The sequence below is a fragment of the Hibiscus syriacus genome, unplaced genomic scaffold, assembly GCF_006381635.1.
Source record: "Hibiscus syriacus cultivar Baekdansim isolate YM2019G1 unplaced genomic scaffold, ASM638163v2 tig00110882_pilon, whole genome shotgun sequence".
In the NCBI taxonomy this organism is placed as follows: domain Eukaryota; kingdom Viridiplantae; phylum Streptophyta; class Magnoliopsida; order Malvales; family Malvaceae; genus Hibiscus; species Hibiscus syriacus.
In genome coordinates, this window is record NW_024062896.1 from 1,036,410 (window position 1) to 1,058,850 (window position 22,441).

Sequence of the window (22,441 nt, forward strand, 5' to 3'; positions counted from 1 at the left end):
GGTGCAGTGGCGCCAACGTTTCATTTTTCTTTTTTTGTCCAAATGGAAGTCACCAGTGTCTTTGACTCTTATAACTAATTTTTAATTCTTACATTTATCTTCAATGAAGTTCAACAGGTAAACAATGCTCTGCAATGTTCTTAATTCTTACACCAGAGACGCCTGCATATGCAATCCTAAGCAAGAAAAGTTTGATTCACACGGGCTTTCATGGAAAAACTTTAATAAATCAAAATTTAATTAATCGGATATTTTCCTAACAGTTAACCGAATCGAATATTTTTTAAAATTATTCACTGAATGAAGTTTGATTGATTTGGTTGGTTTTTGAATTAATTGGTATTTGTTATAATTTTTTAGTTAGACTAATTTTGAGTTTAGTAGATATGTTTTTTCTTTCATTTGGGTTAAAATTTGATTGGGTGATTACAAATAGTTCGATCCTTATTCTCAATGGTTTGAACTAATAGATATATACATGTAATATTTTTAATTAATTTAGTTCAGATTTTAACCGATAATTGAATTTTGAAAAAAATATTAACCGTTAATTGATCTAATATTTAATTATCTGATTGATTGACTGAATTAAATTTTAAATCGATCGATTAGTTAAAATCGAATAATAAATGCTTGTATTTAAATTCATATTCAACGCACCCGAGTCCGATTAATGAGTCATGACACTGCCTTACTGAAAATCATTCACCTCATTCCGTGGGAGGCGAATGGAACGTAAAACATACGATAGATAGTTCATGCTCACACATAGCTGCTGGTGAAGTGATCATCATACTTTTGCAGACAGCTTAACAGAAAAACCATGGAATCCAATCCAAACTTGCACTGTGAATAGAGAAAATGTTTGATCCTATAAGCACAAGGTAAGGCCATGGCACTCAGATTTTACATATCCACATAAAAGGAAAAGAAAACATCGTGTACCCGCTATTCAGACATCGTCATGACGTAACTGCAAACTTCATGGCGAGACTGTTTTGTTCGAGTACTCGAAATCTGTCCAAATAAGGTGAGAAGTTAGAGAAAAAAAATAAGAGATAGGAAAACATGGAACCAATGCAATTTTGATAAAAAGGTATATTTGGCATGCCTCATGGTGGCCTATTTCGGTGGCCTCTTCCACAAAACCCCAATCTTCTTCAGCATGTTCCCATTTTTCTTCTTCAGCAACTCATCATCTGAATCTTCGGTATAAGGTAAGCCAACCCTGCCCTTAACAGGATTATAATTGCTATCCAATGAACCAGTTCTCTCCATGAACTTCCCGTTATTGCCTGCCGAAAGCATTGTAGCAGCTGCTTCTGCGGCCTTGCGCCACTGGTCAGATTGCACCTTTAACCTTCTCAGCTCTGCTTCCATCTCAGAATTGGCAGTCTGAGCATCCTCAAGCTGTTCAACCACTCTGGCAGCTCTCCTGTTATTCTTATCAGCCTCCTCCATTGCAAGTCCAAGCTTCATAATAGCTTCTCGCTCGGCAGCCCTTGCCTCGTCTAGCTCATTTGTTTTACCTTTGTCCATGTCCCTTTTACTGATTTCCAACCTGAGCATCTCATTCTCCTCTGATATATTTTGAAGCTCAGTCTCCTTATCCATCATATTTGCCTTCAGATCAACAATAGCTTCGTTCAATAATTTCAGCTCTTTTTCAAGTTCGGATTCTTGTTGGCGTGACAGGTTTTGTGCAAGTTTCATGCGAAGCTCATCATTTTCCTCTGAGATGCACTGCAACTCAGTTTCCTTATCCATCATATTTGCCTTCAAGTCAGTAATAACAATGTTTGCCTTCTCCAGTTCAGCTAACAGCTCGGCCTCTCTCGAGTTTGCTTCAGATTTTATCTGCTCAACCAGTTCATGAGCACTGTTTATCTTTATGGTGCCTTGGGTTTCTTCTGCATGGCATTTAGTCTCAGCAGTTTCAAGAGCAGATCTTAAACGTGCCACCTCAGACTTTAAAGAAATCTCTGCTTCAAGCTGGCGAGATTCCTCGGGTTTCTTGCTTTCTCCAGCTTGATGATCAACAGCAATACAGTTACCATCAGACTCAATAAAGAGACTGCCACCAGCATCAGTCATGCCTGCCTTCAGTTTGTTAACAAGTCCTTCAAGTGAATAAACACGTTTCCTTGACTGGTCCAATTCAAAAGCAATGGAGTTGTAAGCTTCAACGGCTTTCATGCCTTCCGACCTAAGTGCTTCAACAGTTTCTTTTGCAGCTTCTAGTTGTATCTGAGTTTCATTCGCCAATGATTGGGCCCGAGCTTCCGATTCTTGGCTATCCTTAAGCTGTTTTTTCATGTCCTCTACAAGAGATTGAGTTTCGACCAGGTTTTCTTTCAAGCTCTGAAGCTCCGATTGTGCTGATTCTGCTCGCTTGGTCTGTGCAGCCTCGGATTCAGCCACCATTTCAAGCTGATCCTTAAGTCGTTGAATCTCATTCACGGCCGAGACCAAAGCTGCTGAGTCAAGAGACTGCTGCCTCTGTATAGCTTCAAGCTCTGACTGCCATGCTTGATCCCGTTCTTGTGAGACCTTGCGGACTTCAGAATCCTCGACCTTTGCAGACAGCTCAACTTGCTTCCTGGTTGATTCAGATGAATTTAGTTGATCCTTTGCCTTCTTTAGTTCTTCTTGAAGCTGTGAATTCTGTGCTTCCAATTCAGATATTCTGCTCGGGCGCTTCTTCTGAAGAAAGAACAGACAATAAGATCAGTTAATCCAAAACAGTAATGTCTATCGGACGCTAATGCGCATCTCATCCACAAGCAAATCGGAAAGAAACACTCTATAAGGAATTATAAAATCCTTTTCCTTAGCTATCTCATCCATCCTAACCATCACCCTAAATCCCTAATAGATGCTTAGAAAATTAACTCTGCAAGATATCGATGAACCACTAGTTTTCTTCACAATGGATCGACATTTAACGGTGAAAGAGAAACCCATCATCATTCGAATGACAATGAAGTTACCGATTGACATGCTTCTATAAAAAATAAGAGAAGAGAAAATGGCTTTAATAAACACTTATCAAAAGCTTTCTAATGTTCAGCAGTGTCCAAAATCTGTATAATGTTCTCTACTTTGCCTACCTCAGAGGCTGGGCTTCTAGGTGAACGACGATCAACAACTTTAGGGCTCTTCTCTTTTGAAGTTCTACTAGTAGACTTGGGACTAGATACAGCTCCAGTCTCTATTGTGGTTGGTTTGAGTTGACGAACAGCTCGATGAGAGACCCTTTGTGGCACTTCTGAGGATCCGCTTCTGCCAAACAATGGTTACAACGTGATTTCATTTGGTACAGATGAAAAAAGCACAATAACAGTCGAAGACTTTGAGAACAAATTTAAAAGGCCTCCGGTTTTCCTTATATCCCTTTAATGAAAAAACGTTAGTGCACATTGAACATAAAAGTGAGACGCACTATCCTAGAGTCGAAGTCGGGATACAAGAACAGAACGAATCCCTTAGTTTGACCTCGCAATGTTCGATTGATCTCATTGTATTTGTAGTAGTTAAGAGCACAGAGCCAACCAACCCTTTTACAGAAGGTTAAAAATCATTACTTAAACCAAAACTTTCCTTATTCCCATCTTTAATTATATATTTTTACCCTATCACCTTCCTAAATCTAAACAAAATTACTAAAGCTGTAAATTTTACTCTTTCTTGCTCCTAAAATAAGCAGATTACTGAGAATGTACTACATAACGGAACAGATTAGGCAATGGTCTCAAACAGATGATAAACCACAAGTTTACTTTTGGAAGGATGAATCACTTGCAGCATTTGCTAGTTCCATTAAGGTAGGAAACCAACAAAAGATTTACTTTCATGAATAAAGAGACTGCACCTCAAGACGGTAACCGGACAATTCAGCCCTTAATAGTCTCAACTAGATAAAAATCCGAAAGAAAGGAACTCCGGGAAAGATCTTCCCTGTATTTGCATTATATACATGCATTGCTTAATTTTCAAGAATAACCGCACAAACACATCGACGAAACTCACTAAGAAACTTCTAACAAGTGAAGAATGAGCAGCCACAAAGGCAATAGAAGATACCTTGCTTTCGGAGTCTGCATAATTTAAAGAATCTTGTCCCTACAATAAGTTAAAGGATAAAGATAACACAAGTGAGTTATATTTATCCAAAACCACTTCAATGCTTCCCTGCCCCACGCCTGCAACGAATCGGAAAATTGTCACGAGCCGATACAGAAGAATTCAATGTGAACGTAGGGTGGAAAGAAAATTTAATGAGCTCATATGAATGGCAAGTGCTCCTTATGAAACCACAAAGGCAAAAATATAGCATGAGCTATCCACTAATTAACCAGACATCAATAGCTACCCTTCATCTTTACCGCATTCAATGCCACCAAAAAAACTTACTTTTGTTTATGGTCCATGGGACATTGTGATAGTCACAAGGAGACCCTACAACTAAAGGGTATGGCAAAAGGCAAATTTACATAAAAGTACCCTTTTCTTTATGGTTTCTTAACACTAAACAAAGGGTTATTGTTGTAATCTAGCAAGCAAACTTTCTTCCTCCATTGTTGCCGTGAAATGAGGATTGAGGACATGAAATGTAAAAAAAAGCAAAAAAAAAAGCGTGGGAGTTGAAATTTTATAACATGAAAAAAAATGATTTCAAATGCCACTCGAATCTTTTGTCTATCCAGTGCCAAAACAAGTTATTGAGTACTAACCCCGTTTGTTTCTCAGGAAAATATTTTCTGGGAAAGTTCCTTTTCAGCTAAGAAAAGTTCAAAATAACAGGATCTACTGCAGCTTATGAAACAAAGAAAAGTTCACCCATTTTTCTAAATAATAAAAGAAATAAGAGACTGAAGAGACCAAAAAGAAAAACCTTTCTGAGATTCGGTTTCCTTTATACAATCTATCTAAAGAAAAAATAATAATGTCTGCAAGGCTGCCATTACAAAGCTTCTGAATTGAACACAGAGCTCAGATAAGTTACTTTCAAAAAACTTTTTTTTCATCAACATCAAAGCAAAAAAGAAGGCCAAATGCAACATTATTACCCAAAAGAACGTGTGGAAAAACAACACAAACAAATTGGAGCATAAAATGTCGAGAGAGAAAAAGGACTAGTCTTTTTCCTTCAACGCATTTTCTCGGGAACCCAAAGAAGAATAAAACAAGAAGATTAAATTGTAAAGTGGAGCTTACCAAGTGTAGCAAACTAGCAATGTAACAACTTGTACAAGCAAGGAAATGACGACATGGGTTAAATTTCACAGATTTTGTTAAAAAAACAAAACTTGTGTTAATGGTTAGGTAAGTAAGAGCAGCAAATAAGTAGACATTGGCCGAGAGAGACTGGTAATGGATGTTCAAACCTCAAATCAAAAGGCTGTTTTTTTTCTGGTGTTAGTAGAGTGTTGAATTTTCTTCTGTGCTTTGATAATTTTGTTCGGCGCGGAACCCGAGTGATCGTTGCTTCATTGCTTTCCATTTACGATAAATTACACAAATGGTCTTTTATTATATTATATTATTTTTGTTGTCAATTTTTAAAAATTATAAAATAATTTATTCGAAGTTACTTTGTTGAGTCATTCGACTATTAAATATTACAGAATGATTGTCCGACTATTTATTATATTCTAAACTTGTTATTTTCTGTTAATAAATTAACGACCGTCTGAGCTAGACGTTAACATATTAATTGAGATAATATTAAACGACTATAATATCTCAATCAATATGTTAATGTATACTTTAGACGATCTCTAATTTTTTAACAGAAAATGAAGAATTTAAAAAATAATGAATAATTTAACGATCATTATGTAATTTTTGATAAATTCAACAAATTAACCCTTTATAATTAAGGCCATTTATGTATTTTAAGCTTTAATTGTTTGGTCTATGGTTTTCCGTAGAGGGTAGGAGCAGTTGTGGAGAAAAAAGAAAAGAAAGAGGCAATATAACCGGGAAAATTGAGTGAGAAAGAGAGAGAAGGTGTGCTATAGTTGTCATGTTTTAAAACTTAGGATTAATTTACAAACAATCCAAATTCAAGGTAATTTTCTCAATAAATCACCGATACGGTAATATTTTACTGATACGGTAACATTTTTACGTTTTAATTTAATTTAAATTATTAGTAATATTTAGTTGATTTATTTAATGCATGATTATTAGATTAAGAATTAAATATCTCGACACTTTGCTAATACGGTAACATTTTCACGTTTTAATTTAATTTAAATTATTAGTAATAATTAGTTGATTTATTTAATGCATGATTATTAGATTAAGAATTAAATATATCGACACTTTGCTGATACGATAACATTTTAACGTTTTAATTTAATTTAAATTATTAGTAATAATTAGTTGATTTATTTAATGCATGATTATTAGAGTAAGAATCAATTTTTGTAATTATTTATTTTTAGGAGAAGAACGGTGTATTAGATCCTTTTATTAGGAATCTTAAGTTAGTGATATCCAGCAGTGTCTTGTCGTATTTAGTAGAGGTTGGATTCGGTTACATAGGTAGATATCAAGGTCATTGTAAGATAGAGCTAGACCTGATTTCTGCCTTAGTAGAGCGGTGGTGGCCGGAGACCCACACATTCCATCTTTCGTGCGGATAGTGCACGATCACGCTTGAGGATGTTTTTACGCACCTGGGGCTTCTGGTGGATGGAGATGTGATATCGGGGATAGCTTCCGGTTCTTGGACTACTTTGTGTCAGGATAGTCTAGGACGTGTCTCGGAAAATTTTATCGGAGGTAGGATACCGTTAAATTGGTTAGAAGCCAATTTTTGGGAGTTGAGCGCAGACGCCTCTAATGATGAGGTTAAGATGTATACACGGGCATACATACTGCAATTGATAGTAGGGTTGCTGATGCCGGATAAATCGTGCAACCTAGTTCACTGCATGTGGTTGCGACATCTTAGCGACTTTCTTCTCGTCGGATCATTCAGTTGGGGCTCGGTAGTTTTGGCTTTGCTGTACAGGGAGATGTGTGGAGCCACTAACTACAGACGTAATGCTATCGGCGAATGTCTCCTGCTGCTGCAGTCTTGGGCATGGTATCGATTGCCCTTTTTATGTCCTGTTGTGAATAACTCATTCGTATTTCCACTACTTCTGAGGTAATTATAAAACTGATTTTGTATATTAATAATTTTATACAGCGTATAACAAATTTTTTTCCTTGAATAGGTGGTCTATTGATAGGAAAAATCATCAGGAGCTACCTGATGATTTAGAAAAAAAATAAGGTGCTAATCAATCAGAAGGCTGACACACAGGTATGAATTTTAATGTTTAAAAATCGATTTTAGATTATAGTTATATAATTAGATTATTATTTTGATAAAAATTATATATTATTTGTTTTAGTTTGAATGGGTGTCATATTCTACTGATGATGTGAGGGCGGTGATCCCACCTAAGTTGAGGGGTCCATCAGATGTTTGGATGACGATGGTCCCTCTGATCTGTTATGCGACCGTCGAGTGGCACTCCACTGATCGCGTGCTCCGGCAGTTTGGTTGTTTTCAACCAATTCCGGAAGCACCTCGCAATATGGACGAGTTGCATAGCTTAGATAGACGCGACAAGACAGATACAAATTGGCTAGTGAGGCATCATGAGTAGGTCGTGTTGTGGGAGGATCGACATCGGCGCCTTCCACGTAGAGAGCCCATTTTTACTAACTTCTTGATGTATGTTGAGGATTATTATGAGTGGTTCAACAGTAACGGGAAACCGTTTCTACTTCCCGAGGATGCACAAGGGCAGACCTTTCTACGACGTCGACAGAGACGTTCACCGACACAGCACCATCGTCCCCCGACTCGTGGACGGAGAGCAGGTGCTTCCGGTTCATCCTCAGCTGCACCAGCATGACATTCTCAGCAGCTACCGCAGCCATATATGATGTCGCCATCGCCTTTCCATTACCAGATATCACCGTCGCCGCCTTCACATGGTTTTATGACCCCGCCGTCGCCGCCTTCACATAGTTTTATGACCCCCGCCACCGTCATAGATGACCCCTCCTGGAGGCTATTATGGGTCTATGTTTGTAGATCCGACTTGGGGTTCAAATGCTGGATATTTGGCGGGTTCAGCCTCATCACCCATGGTCGTAGTACAGACACCTCCTGTACAGTTTTCATACTCAGCGATGTCTAGGTTTTCCCAATTTTCCCAGTTTTCGCATGCTGGTGGGATAGTCAGTCATACACCTCCAGGGTCCTTATTCTATAGAGGTGATTCATCGTCATCAGCTCCTCATCAACCTAATATACCTGCTCAGGACGATGATGACGACGATGACGCTGGTGATGACGACGACGACGATGATGATGACAGCGAGAAGTCATAACCAGTGACACGAAGAAATCCTCCTCGAGACCGACAGCCACCGCCCAGCGGAACACATTCGTGATGCAAGCATCGATAGATTTTTTTATTATATTTGAATTTACTTTATTTTGTTTAATTGTAATTTTTTATTATTTCTCATTTAATACTTACTTTATTTTGTTAAATTTGTTGGACTTTTTTTTAATATATTTCAGTTAATTTTGTTTATTACCATTTAATATCAGTTATTGTAATTTGGTTATCATTTACCATATAATTCTTATTGTAAGTTTGTTGTATTTAAATACCAAATTGTTATTAGTTTGATAAAATTTAATGATTGTTCTCGTTTTTTTAATCTTCATCAGTGATTATCGAATGACATTAACTTGAAGTAAATGCAAATTAAAATACAATAATTATTATTTGATAAACAAATACATCATTTCCTCATCAATTGTTACTTGATGACAACAGAAGTGGACATGTTTTTCTAGTGTGTCCTAGGTTTCTACAATGGCCACATCTTCTGTCTTGTCTAGATCTTTCTCGAATATCAATATCGCAATGAATTCGATTGGATTTTGGACGACCACGCTCCCTCAATAAACTCGAATTTGGTACAATCGGAAGCCAATCTTGAACCTTATCAGGGTCTTTTTCATTACCTATGGGGGGAAACTCAAATTCGTATACCTTAAAAACTTCAGATAGTAGGTATACGGGATCCACAAAATGGTTATAGTCTTGACGTGTATGCGAACAAGCTGCTATCACATGAGAGCATGGATACTTCAGAGCTTGAAAAAACCCGCAGTCGCACGTTCTGTCCCTTAGATTTACTCTTAACGACACAGCTTCAATCCCTTGAAGAGGTCGCGGCAACTCTGTGACACGAAACATTTCATGCCTTCTTTAGAAGCTTGTTACAGACATTTCATTTGATGCAACAATTTTTTTCTGCAGATCTGCAACTAATCTAGGGTGATAGACATGATCGCCTTGCATCCAGGTTTGAGCTTGTCCCCCGAGCTTCGCAAAAAGCCCCCCCAAACGAAAATATGTAGTTTTTACCAAAGCCACTACAGGTAAGTGACGTGCACCCTTTAAGGTTGAATTGATTACCTCAGCCAAGTTGGTCGTCATATGTCCATATCGATATCCACCATCATATGCGTTCGTCCACATTTCTTTATCGATGAGGCTGATGTAATTGTATCATTCCTCGTTCTTCGCCCGCAAATCTTGAAGCATTGATTCAAATGTTCGAGGAAGTAGTTCGTAACCTGGTCAAAAAATGTATTACTAACTTTCTTTCTTTGCAAAATTAAAATGATAAAAAAATGTATAACTTACTAACTTGCTTTCACTTACCCATGCGCACAATTAATTGACGTTCATCATTCTTCTTGTACCTTCCATGATAGTTCGCAGCAATGTGTCGGAGACAATACCTATGTTGGACAAATGGTGGTTGCCACATTGGACCCAAAGACTCCATTGCTGCTTTGATCTCAGCTCCGCGATTTGAAATGACACAAATTTTTTCCCTCATGATAACATGTGCACGTAAAATTCGGAGGAAAAAAACCCAAGAATCTGTATCTTCTCCTTCGACAAGAGCAAAAGTAACTGGAAGAATGTTGCGATTGCCATCTTGGACAACTGCCAATAATAAAACTTGCTTGTATTTTCCATACAAGAAAGTCTCGTCGATCTGGACCACAGGCTTGCAGTATTTGGCAACATTAACGCACTGTCGGTAACTCCAAAAAAACCCGGTAGAATTGGCATCGATCACGAATAACTCAATCATTATGGTATGCATAGGAGGTTTCGAAGTCCACAATTGTCCCAGGATTCAACGTCTGCACCAGCCTAAACCAACCTGGAAGTTCGTTGTAAGATGCATCCCATTCGCCATGAAGTTTGACAATGACATTTTGTTTTACCAACCAAGCTTTTTTATAGGAGACGGTGTACCCATACTGTGATTATATAGCTGAAATCAACACTGCAACAGCTATATGAGAGCTTGTTTTTACCATGGGCATGATGGCTTGGCATATCACTTCAGAGTCCAAGTTAGGATGATCTTGGTTGACCCCTTCAGCACAACAAATGTGAGGACCGTTGTATACTGTTAGTTCACATATGTTGCTTTTCCTCTTCATTTTCGATACGCGAACCATCCAATTGCATCCGTTTTTGCGTCGGGCACAGTAGCATACATATTTTTCGATCGTCGATCGGTTGACTCTGGACTCAACAGAATTACGGATATTGTAATTTTTGATAGCCATCATCGCTTCTTCTTTGCTTGAAAACTCCATGCCTAAATATAACTCACCATTATTTATTGACGAGTAATATCCATAGTCATCGAGATGAGGCATATCCGCAAATTATGGCCCGTACATTGCACCATAATCAGCTTCATACATGTATGCAGGAGTGTCAGTTTGTGCCACATTTCCCGGAACTTCATCATCATCATCGGAGTTGAATTGCGGTGATTCTGGGTGAATGAATAGTCCAGTCTCAGCACCATCCGTACCAGGCTCACGAAGCAGTTCTTCTGGTGGAGATGATGGTTCCTCCATGCTCTCCACATTTAGGTCGAAGAACCTACTACTACTTGCACGCCTTCCCCTTGAACTGGAAGGCATATCGACATTGAGATCGAAAAAGCTCGCAGTCGAATGCCTCCCCCTGGAGCTTGAAGCCATCGTGTCAAATGGAAACTGCACAAATAGTTGCGTCGATGGCATCTCCATATGGTCAAAGAAATTTGCAGATGAATGCCTTCCCCTTGAACTGGACGCGGTGTTGCCATACGAATTGTTCGTGGACCCACCTCGGTACATATCGTAAGGAGTTGCGGATGAATGTCTCCCTATTATGGCATTAAAATCATTACACATTACTGTAGTCGAGCTGTTAACTTGATCAACTTGTTCAGCCAGCCCATAGTGTGAGCTTAAAGATTGACCCCGAACAGCACGCACTTGAACAAAATGTGCATACATCTCAATAGCGGCGTCTAAATAATTACTTTGAGCTTCAACCATCATTTGAACATCATCATTGTTCGAAAGTTCGAACGTTGTATAAGTTAATGGCAACAATGATGTTGGAAATCTGTACTGCAACGACGACATTCTTCTGTTACTTCCAACATGAATCTTCCTCGAAATCTTCGTTATCAGCTCCTCAAGAGTTATGTTTCTCTTTAATGATATTTTAACATGCTCATTTGATACGAAAACAACGTCGGTTTTATCTTCTTGAATTTCACCATCATAATAAACAATAGCTGAAAGTCGCACCATTATTTGAGTTTAAAAGTGCAGTAATATTATATCTGCAAAAAAAAAACTTAAACAAATCTGATTAAATAAATTATATATGAACGAAAATATAACACAAAAAATTTTTTACACATCAACGTAAATAATTTAAATAATATAATTTTATATTATTACCTGCACCGCAAAATATGCTCCCGCTTTTCAATTTTACAAACATAAAAATTAATTAAAAATAATTAGTATAATATTTTTTTCAAATAATGATAATAAACAATAAATATAATTAAAAAATTATAACAAAATTACCTTATAACGAAAAATCGCACGAACTTCTAAATCAAATATAAGAAGATTGCCAGAATTATTACTCGTTGACGGAATTGTTGTATTAATTTATAAGAGAGATGTGAGGAGAGATGCGAGAACCGGAGGTATTTATAAACATATAAGGCGCGGTACCTGCACCGCGTTATATGTAATTATTATATAGCGCGGATCAGGGACCGCGTTAAATATAATTTTGGTACGGCATATAGCGCGGCCCCTGCTCCACACTATACCCCTACGTGGCGTATAGCGCGGAGCAGGGGGAGCGCTATACCCCACGTGTAACCCAATCAGCGTATAGCGCGGTACAGGGGCGTGCTATACTCCACGTAACGTCAAATCAGCGTATAGTGCGGTTCAAGGGGCGCGCTTTACTGCTACGGATGTTAGATCGAGAAATATAATCTGACCGGTGTTAGATCTGTATATATACCTATCACCGATAATTTTTGGGGAAAATCGCCCAAATTCAAAATTTAGAATAATTTAATTAAATGTATTATCATTGTATCAATTACTATCGGTTTAGCAGTTGATTTAGGCTCTAAATGTATAGCATATTTAAATACATGCTCAATGTTTAAACACGTGTAATCACTCGAATTTTTAGTCAGTCTTTGTGTGCTGATCCAAATCATTGATTAATAAATTAATTAATTAGAATAATTGAATTTGTTTTAAATTTACCTAATTAAGTGTAAAAAATAAATCCAAAACTTCAAAGAGATAAGCATTTTCATCTCTATAATGAGAGCTTCGAAGTTCGAACTGAGCTTAATATATCCTACAGCGGTGCTCTTGGAGTATGGCGTAGGTTTTTAATACTATTTTGAAAGGACGAGTCTTTCAAGCCTTCATGTCTTCTCTTGCATTTTTTAAGCTCCTTTTTTATATATTAGCATTAAAGTTAATATTTTAAATTATTTATTGTTTGTTTTGAAAAATTCAGGGGATGAATGTACATAGAGAGTGAGAGGGGTTCTTGCCCCCATCTAAAATTTATGGTCCAATAGCATTTTAAGTTCTTATCGATTTAAATTCAAGTGAAATTGGACTTTTTCGCCTCCGATTTTTTAAATTAAATAGATATTAAGTTATTATTTTGAATTTATATACCTTATCCCTTTTAATATTTTATCATAACTCTATCCGTGGGAGAATTGGAGAGTCCTCCAAAGGTTATGGAAAGGACTCATCTTAACGGGGGAAAATTGTGATATCTAGCTTGATTTTACTTCATAAATGTATGTAGTTTATAGTTTGATTACGTCCATGAAGCTTAGTATGTTTGGTTATGCTGGTTTAATGACAAAAGTTACAGATGTGTGTAAAATTCTTTTAAGGTTACTAACACGTGTATTTGGTGCATGCTATATTTTTGTATGCAATTATAGATGGAAGGTGTTCGAGACGTAAAATTTCAAATCATCTTATATCTTATATATGTTTTTTTTGTATTTTTAACCGATTATTTATTTTTGTACTCCTTAAAATTTTATAACCCTATATCCTCTAAATTTTTAATACATAAATTTTTATGTTCTTTCGTGTAATTATTAGTTTAGGGTTTAGGATTAATGATGGTTTGAAGGCATATTCAAGTAAGAGTTTTGACTTTTGAAAGTTGTCTCGTTTGACTTTTTTTTAATTGTCTAGTTGAGTGTTTAATAATTTTGATTTTGTGTTAATAAGACAAAAAAGGCGTCTTCTTGGGTTTCCTATTACACCTAAAAGTTGGTAGCTTAACCGCGTTACTTTTAATGAAGAGAAAGTGGAAATATGTGAAGAACAGTGAGAAAGAAAAATCTGGGTGAATGGTGAAAAAGAAAAAACGAGAATAGATTAAGGAAATGTTTTGTCATTGAATCAGTTCAACTTTTTTTTTTTTTTTAAATTAGCTCACTGCTCTGACCCACATATTATGATTGCTCTGACCAGATCATTGAATTGAGTACCTTAAGCTTAATATAAAAATAAGAGTTAAATCTATGTTTTGAAAAATATTTTAGTGTTTAAAAATTATTCGTTAAAAATAAGTGTTTAACATTTTATCTGTTATTATTTTAAGTGTCCGGACGTTCCGTTAAGTGACACGTATCACGTTTTGATAATTTTTATAATTTTTGTTTAAAATAAAAAATTATTTTTTTCAAATATTAAAAAAGAAAACCAAAACTTTAATTTTAATCTTGTTACCACCACCGGCCGCCACCAATACCGTTAATAGGCCAAACACCTAACGACGTGTGACTGACCAACCGCCCACGACCAAAACCTCCATACTTTCGCAACCGATCGGACACTCAAACGGTGCGAATGAAAGATTTCATTTTAGGGTTTTGAAGGATTTATGTTTAGAAATTTGTAGAGTTAGGGAGATTTGGTGTTCAATCAATTGCGAAAGTATGGGAGTTTTCGTCATGGGTGGTTAGTCGGTCACACGTAGTTGGCTGTTAGGCCGATTGACGGCAGTGATGATGGTCGGCGGTGGTAAAGGGATTAAAATTAAGGTTTTAAAAGTTTTGTATTTTCTTTAAGATTTGAAAAAAAATATTTCTTAATTATATTTTTTATTCTAAATAAAAATTCTCAAAATTACCGGAACGTGACACATGTTACTTAACGGAGATTTTTAACGACAGTTAACTCCCGAGCACTAAAAATGGTAACAGAGAAAATTTTAGGCACTTATTTTTAGTAAAAAATATTTAGGCATTAAAATATTTTTCAAGACATAGTTTAGGGACTTATTATTGTATTAAGCCAATAATTTATTTCAGAATTGATTTTTAAAATATCAAAATTTTGAAAAAGTGGGGAGAATGTTAAGAGTTAATTGAATTGTTAATTGTTAGTTAACTAAATTGTTAAAGTTGTTAAACAATATATATTCTATATAATTAAAGTTGTTAACCATACAAGTTTTCTTTATTATCAAGTAATTATCTCTATAAATATATATTTTATATTAATAAAAATTGTCCTCTTTTATCTATAATTTTTCTCAAAAAGATTTTTTTATGTAAACTCTTGATATCTATTTTATTGCGATTATTACGTTAGTTTTTATCTTTTAATATGAAATTTTAATATTTCAAGCATAAATATTTGTATTGACTATTGAACCACTTAAGCATTTTGGAATAAGTAATATTTTAGGGCTTTTGTATGCCATTTCAGGTCTGGTTTGTGTACAATTGAACTTGAATTTGGTTTTATTTTTATTTTATCTTTCTGGTTTTACAATAAGAATAATAATAGTAAGATTTTACAATTAGAACTCGTATTAATAAATTAATAGACTAGATGCCGATGATTATATAAAAATAATAATATTCACTTTACATGATACAAAGAATATGAACGAGAACCGACAACATATTTATCTAAAACCCAATGTAAACAATTATATGGTCATTACAAATGTAAGAACCCCAGTTTTGTGGGTTCTGAATATGTTTTTCCCTCAAATCTTTGTCAATCTGTAGCTGTAAACACCACTGTGATACGGGATCATGTATGGACCACTTGCGGAACCTGTCTTTCACTGTTATGAGAAAAACTTTGTTCGCAGTCCGCCGCATCCGTCAGCAGAATCGGCTTGCCGATTTTCTGTTAATGTAAAGGGATACCAGTTAATCCGATGAAACCAATGGACTAGACAATAAAATCGCTCGAACGTGAATGTGAATGCGAATTCGATAGCAACAGAGGAGTCTTACCTCATTTAATAAGCAATCGCCTTGTTGTTCAAGTTCACGTATTTGTTGCATTGTCATCCCGAACCACTCATCGATCCAACCGAAACAATTCCGGTGACTTTCAATGAAAAGAGCCCTTTCACCCTACATAATAGATAAATGATGTAAAGTTGCTGGCATATTGCGTACCGAAAACACACCGGACCCTTGCCGAGTAGTCTGCAGTTTAAAGTTCACATCTAAATATTGAAGTTGAAGAAGTTTTACCGCAAGCAAAGCTTGTTCAAGTCGATAACCAAAACCCCAGTATGGTGCATCTATCGTCACCAGTTTGTATGCCGTCATTACTGGACTGCAATTCTCCTGCAAATATGAACATCACATGTAATCATTGACAACTTAATTCGGTTGAAGATTTTATACATACATCACAAGAAAGGTGTGGTTATCGTATCACGAGTATAAAAAATACGACACAAATACTATGTATAGTTACAAGTAACGCTAGTGACTATTGCTTTAGAAGGAGGGAACGAAAGGAGAAAGTCGGGGTGGGGCGAACATAGGCTCAGTGAAGTCATGATTAACATTTGAGCAAAAGTAGGGTAAAATACCAACCTGCCATCCATCCAAAAGCGGACCACGGCCAGTTTTTGCGGATTTGAACTTTGAAAAGTCGAAATTGCTACTTCCAATAGCATAACTCCAATAATCTGGTTCGGCTGAAGCGATATCTATGGTTTCTACTTGTCTGGCAGCCAGTTGTTCTTCATTTAAACCATGCACCTATTTGTAAAACTCATAGTTAAGATTTGCAAAAAATACAAAGAAAAAGAAGCAACAAGAAAGAATAGCAGGATATAATGCATCTTCCCTTCAAATCGGAACTCCCAAAACATTTCTAATTACCGATGCCAATGACAATATTAGATTTACAGAAAAAAGGGCTAAATAGGATGACTTTCAAAGAAACTCACATTTTCTGAAGTGCCATTGTCCGCCCTATGGATGGTCTCAATTGTGAGAGAGAACTTGGTAAAGTATGGGCACTGCAAGAATACAAGACTTATGAGGGCATAAATTCAAAGGAAATCAAAACATTAGTCATAAACATCCTTTAAAATGTCTGAGGGAAGCAAAATAGTTACCTTGATCACTGAGAAACATACGACCCGATTTGTAAACAACAGAAGAAAAATGTTAATACAACGTGTACAATAAACTCGAGAAAAGCGAAAGACCAAAAAAACGTGCCTAAAGTACATTGCATACCTGTTTTACATCTCGGGTATGCGTTCCATGCTTCCTCTTGCATTACGAGAGCATCCGTCGGAGCAATACTCGTTAGCCAAGCAGGTGCTTTGCTGCAAACATTAGTCCAAAAATAAGAAACACAAAAGACAACAACAACAAAACAACCATGGTTCCACTTCTATCTCAATGAAGCAAAGGCCAGAATTTATGCATACATACATACACACACAAACACAAACACAACACAACACATTTATATATACAAACATACATACATAGGATTCTAGATGGATTATCAATGTCAACACTAATAAAAAGGTAAACAACAATTCTTTGATTCGATTGACAATATAATCAGGGATGGAACGAGAGGAGCTGGCGGGAGAGATCTCCCCTGAAAATACGTACTCTCCTAGCACAAAATCATCCCTCCCTCCCAGAATATAATAGATAATCTTGATGTAAAAGGGTAATGAATTACCTCTGCAAACGATACACTTTAGAAGTGTATTGACCTTTTCCAAATACATCATCTTGGAAAGGTCTGCTCTCCAAGACTTCAACACCTTCAGCCCCATTTGTACTCTGCTGCTGCATCTTCAACACCATGTACATTTGAGATACCTGATACTGCAAAATCAAACATGGTGACTGTCAGCAAACAAAAAATGAAAAGCAACGAATTTCAATTACAAGTTTTGAAACTTTTCAGCTGAAGTTTTACCTCTTCCAAAGACATGGGCATGACAATTCGGCTACAGATTTTCCCATAGAAAAACAAAATCAGAGGGTTAAGGAAAACAAAAAACCATAACTTTAATAAAAAAATCCAGAAAAAATAAAGTAAAACCAAAACCCATGTAAGAAAAAAGGATACAATTCCTTGAGTTGAACCATTTCTCTTGAATTACAGATCAAACTCCTTTGGAAATCTGCAGAAAAACTCAAAAAGAAAAAGAAAAGAGATGGAACAAAGAAGAAAATCAGAAAAGAGAAGCTTTAGAGTTGGGGCTTAGAATGAAAATTCAATTATTGATGCCGTAGAGAATAAATACGAAGAATGGCCGGCGAAACCAGTTATAGGCTTATAGCATGAGAAAGTTTTTTGCTTTTTTATCGGAAAATTATGCAATTTGTCCTTCCATTTAGATCAAAATTATACATTTAGTCCCTGTAATATAATAATGTACATAGGATGATAAATAGATATGAGCCCAAGTTATTCAATTGGAGTGTAATTGTTTCTTATTACACAAGTGAGACTTATTGGATAACTGTTGTAATTTGTTGATAATAAATTTATAATTTAATATTACAACTTCAGCCACTCATTTTTGTTTATTATAATAATTTGATATTTTTATATTTAGATTTATTATATTGATTTGAAAATTTAATAGTTTTAAAAGCTAATATGACATTGTTATCGCCATTAAAAGGTTATTAAATTAATATATGATACTTCATGAATTATATCCACTTAGGATATTAAAAGAAAAGGGAAAGAAATAGTGAATACACTAAAAAATAAATAAGCCTTAATGATTAAGTATCAAAATTTCATTTTTGCGGGGGATAATAACATATAGTTTATCCTTTGTTTGATGACTCTGAAACGACGTCGGATTTTTCGAGGAAAGAGAATCGGAAAGTACAACGTGGACGCCGACCGTTGACTTTTTGTTTTGTGTGTTTGGTCGTCTTGGACTGGATTACCGATATCAACTAATCAAGCATGTGAGTAAAACCAGAAAGGTATGATTTTTTTATTTTTCGGCTTAATGAATTTTTTTGACCAAAAACTTTTAATTTTCCAATTAATAAAAGATTACTAGATTTGTTAAATTATTATTAATTATTTTATCAAATTGTAATATTTTATAAATTTTATAATCTTTAATTAAAATATATTTATTTTGGAATTTATTAAACGATCTCATTAATAAAAATAAATTGTTGTTCTTCGTAGAGATTCTAGATTCGAGTAGTTGTGGATATGTGCATTATTGATGATTAAAAAATACTATGAATGTATATTACCTTATAATTTTAAATTATTAAATATATTTATATACATTATTTTTAAATATTATTTTTATACTTTATAAGTAGAAAAATAAAATAAATGGTGTTTTCATTAGTAAAAATGAAGGAAAAAAATCTTTACAAAAATAAATTTTCAATGTGGAAACTTCAATTCCAAGATTGTCTTTTTTTATTATTATTATTAAAAACAATTCCTTTTTTTGTTTCATGTTGAAGCCGTGGAAGCTTCCGACGAGATAAGGCCGCCAAAAGGATAAAGCATTGTTGGGTCAAGGCTGTAAAGTGAAAATCAATAACAATTTGGCTCTTGTGATTGAAAATACCTGCAAAATAATCGAACAAACAACGGCCGGCAACCAAAGAAAGCAAATTATAAATGTTGACCCCTAATCAAGTAATTATTTTTAGGGTAAACTATAAATTTAGTATCTAAACTATTATGTTTGTTTCATTTTGATATCCAAACTTTATTTTTTTCAAAACCATACCTAACATTTTGTTTAAGTTTCAATTTAATACCTCGTCGTTAAAATATTAACATAAATACTGACGTGACATTTTTTTATTTTTTACAACGAAAATGTGGTAATATCTTATAATAACATGTTAACATCACATTTATATTTTTAACGACAACGTACCAAAATAAAAATTAAATTAAACATTATATATGATTTTGAAAAAAAAATGGATAACAAAATGGAACAAAAATAGTGATTTAAGTATTAAACATGTAATTTACCCTTACTTTTATTTAAAATAATATTAAATAAATAAATTATTAATTGGCTTGTTATTGGGCTCTTGAAGGCAATGGTATATTTAATGTTAAGACTACTTACAGAGTAGGTTAGTGGAGGAAGCTGAGATTAGAGGGTGGAGCCACGATAATGATTGGATTATCCATCTAAATTTGAAGGCCTGAACAATAGGTCTATATGAGTTATGGGCCGACTTTGTGCTATTTAAAATTTTAAAATATGCTATTGTTATTTTTATATTTGTGCAGTTTATATTAAAAATTATATATACGTTGGCACGTTTTCGATCTTTGTTGTCGATTATTCGATCGTTATTTTTGTTTATCCTTTTTAGGGTTGGATTTGACATCGACTCAACTGATTAAGATGACGCTTATTTGTTATCATGTTGATTTTCCTTAATTTCGACATTCAGATTGAATTTGGATATACGATTTGTGATCATTGATGGTTTTCTCATGCTGCTCAACTTTTATTTGCGGTTTATCGTTAATCTTTTAGTAGTTTAATCCCTTTTATGGTTCATTTGTCGATGCAGTCATATATGTTTGTATATATGTTTTGTTTGAAGCTTTTTTGTTAGGTTTTTAATATTTTTGTTATATGATCCTTGTGTGGTCTTAAGTGACTCGTTTCTTATGTCAATGGTTATAAGAAAATATCATAATTATGTGTTTAGTTTACTGTTATGATTGTCAACTTTTATCGTAATTCTTGATATTTTACCTTTTTAATAAAATTACTCACTTCTATTAATATATATATATATTAAGTGTTAAAAGATAATTTAAATTGTTTATATTAAAATTTAATTAAAAATACACACAAAATTAATGAATATTAGACTAAAAACAATATTCATTAAAACTAATATATTTGCCCTAATTAAATTTGAATCAACCATCTATACAAATATATAAATTTAAACAAAATTTCAAGATTCATATTTTAACCTATCCATCGTATATAATATTAATATTATACATAAATTTGATACCAACCCGACTTGTGCCAGTGACACTCGTATTCTTGAATTTAATATTTTGTGTTTACATAAATTTGAATGTTTGACTTCATGCTTATAGCCGGGACACAAGGATGAACTCAATCGGTTAATCCCTAAAATTTTCAATTTTTTTTTTATAATATGTTTTCATCTTTTAGAAATTTTATAAGTTTATCTCTTAACCTAAAGTTTTACGTCGTTCGTGTTTATGTCAGCTCTTTGTTTCAAAGGTAGTAGGAAAGTAGGGGATGTTAAAGATTAATCTCCACGTTAGGAATTCCAAAGTCTTTTCCCCTTGATTCGGTTTAATGACTGCGAAAGTTAAATTTGTGACCGAGTCAGTCAGACTTTTGTGTAAAACGGCCACGTAAACACACGACTCGGACTTTCCTGTGTTTGGCTTTACATTTTCAAAGCTCCTTCCATTGCGTTCTCTACACACTTAGCCTACCGTACCCCACGAGTTCAACGCATTTCATTATCATCCTTCATGATCAAGACGACACCATTAAAAACACCAACGTGACCGTAATTTAAATCTTATCACTTTTTCAGATATTTCTGAGTTTTCTTTTTCAAACTCCAGTCTTCAACCGATGTGAATTGCCGAGCTCTGCAGAAACTACAGTCGTTGAAATTGAAGAAAAAGAGCAAGAATCGGTTGCATTTAGCTCCGTTGGTCAGTGTTCCCAGTGAACAAATAATGCAAGCGGACTGAATGGGAAAACTGGGTTGACCCCGCTGCCCTAATTCCGCATGGGCCATTCCAATTAACAGCTTCGAATTTGATCTTCTCCAATTTAGATAAGAATTTAATAAGTCTACTCCTAATATGGGATACAGTAGATATACACATGATGCGATGCGACTACTTTTAAAAGTAGAAAGCAACTCAACATGAGTAGATGGAAGAATACCGAATACGTATAGGAAGGTGAATATTCTTAGTTGGTTCAACTTCCACTAGCTTTTCTTGGTCATTAATTTTGTGGCTGCAATCTTAGGTTTATAACCAATATATGAGAGTTGCAGTGGCTCCTGGTCAAGTCTAAGAGAATAATGATGCCTTAGCTTTGCATTAATAATTACGCAAGTTTCGGGAGTACAAGGGCATCCCTTGAGACCCACACGTACTACTGTTTGATAATCAAGGGCTGCCTTGGCATTCAAGAGGCTGCTATACTGTTTAACCACCCGGCTTATATGTTCTTTCGAGGAAGCACCAATGCCGTACAATTTAAGTGTACACAAGGGATTATTGGATTTATATCACAATACGAACCACCATTCTTCTTTGATTACGATGTTTTATAATTATATATAGGTTGTTGTTTGGTACATTTATATCTTTGCAGTAATAATTGGAACACTATTAATAGTTATTTGCGTAATTGCATATTATGGGATGATTTTTTATTGCCAATGTATTAGATAATAACGTTCTGCTTATTTGTTTTTTACTTCTTTTTTAAAATAAATATTCATTTAATTTTATTTTTGATGATAAATATTATTTCATTCATTGATAATATATAAATTATACACTATTAATATAACAAACATAAATATTCTGATTAAACCTTCAAATGAAGTTTGTAGTGTTATGACGTAAAATGAAACCTTAGCTATATGCTGAAAGTTTTGGAATCAA

At 34.8% G+C, this 22,441-nt stretch overlaps 2 protein-coding genes across 3 annotated transcripts; both read right to left on the bottom strand.

Annotated features, from left to right (window-relative positions):
• Window positions 1-116: 116 nt before the first annotated feature.
• Window positions 117-17,965, bottom strand: LOC120144175 (phosphatidylinositol transfer protein 2-like). The gene is made up of 11 exons (XM_039158307.1): window positions 17,855-17,965; window positions 17,702-17,732; window positions 17,459-17,607; window positions 16,996-17,087; window positions 16,872-16,879; window positions 16,701-16,772; window positions 16,342-16,509; window positions 15,991-16,086; window positions 15,745-15,867; window positions 15,416-15,634; window positions 117-127 (listed from the first exon to the last, which is right to left on the bottom strand). Exons 1-10 carry the CDS (start codon window positions 17,872-17,874, stop codon window positions 15,536-15,538), a joined length of 858 nt encoding a protein of 285 aa, XP_039014238.1. The 5' UTR covers window positions 17,875-17,965; the 3' UTR covers window positions 117-127; window positions 15,416-15,535.
• On the bottom strand, window positions 1,079-4,255 carry LOC120144173 (interactor of constitutive active ROPs 3-like). Of its 2 annotated transcripts, none has more exons than XM_039158305.1 (3): window positions 4,084-4,255; window positions 3,111-3,282; window positions 1,079-2,703 (listed from the first exon to the last, which is right to left on the bottom strand). In XM_039158305.1, the coding sequence occupies exons 1-3, from the start codon at window positions 4,101-4,103 to the stop codon at window positions 1,123-1,125; spliced, it is 1,773 nt and encodes a 590-aa protein (XP_039014236.1). In that variant the 5' UTR covers window positions 4,104-4,255; the 3' UTR covers window positions 1,079-1,122. The 2 variants fall into 2 exon arrangements, with proteins under 2 accessions (XP_039014236.1, XP_039014235.1); XM_039158304.1 differs by having other exon boundaries at window positions 3,111-3,285; window positions 4,084-4,156.
• Window positions 17,966-22,441: the final 4,476 nt, after the last annotated feature.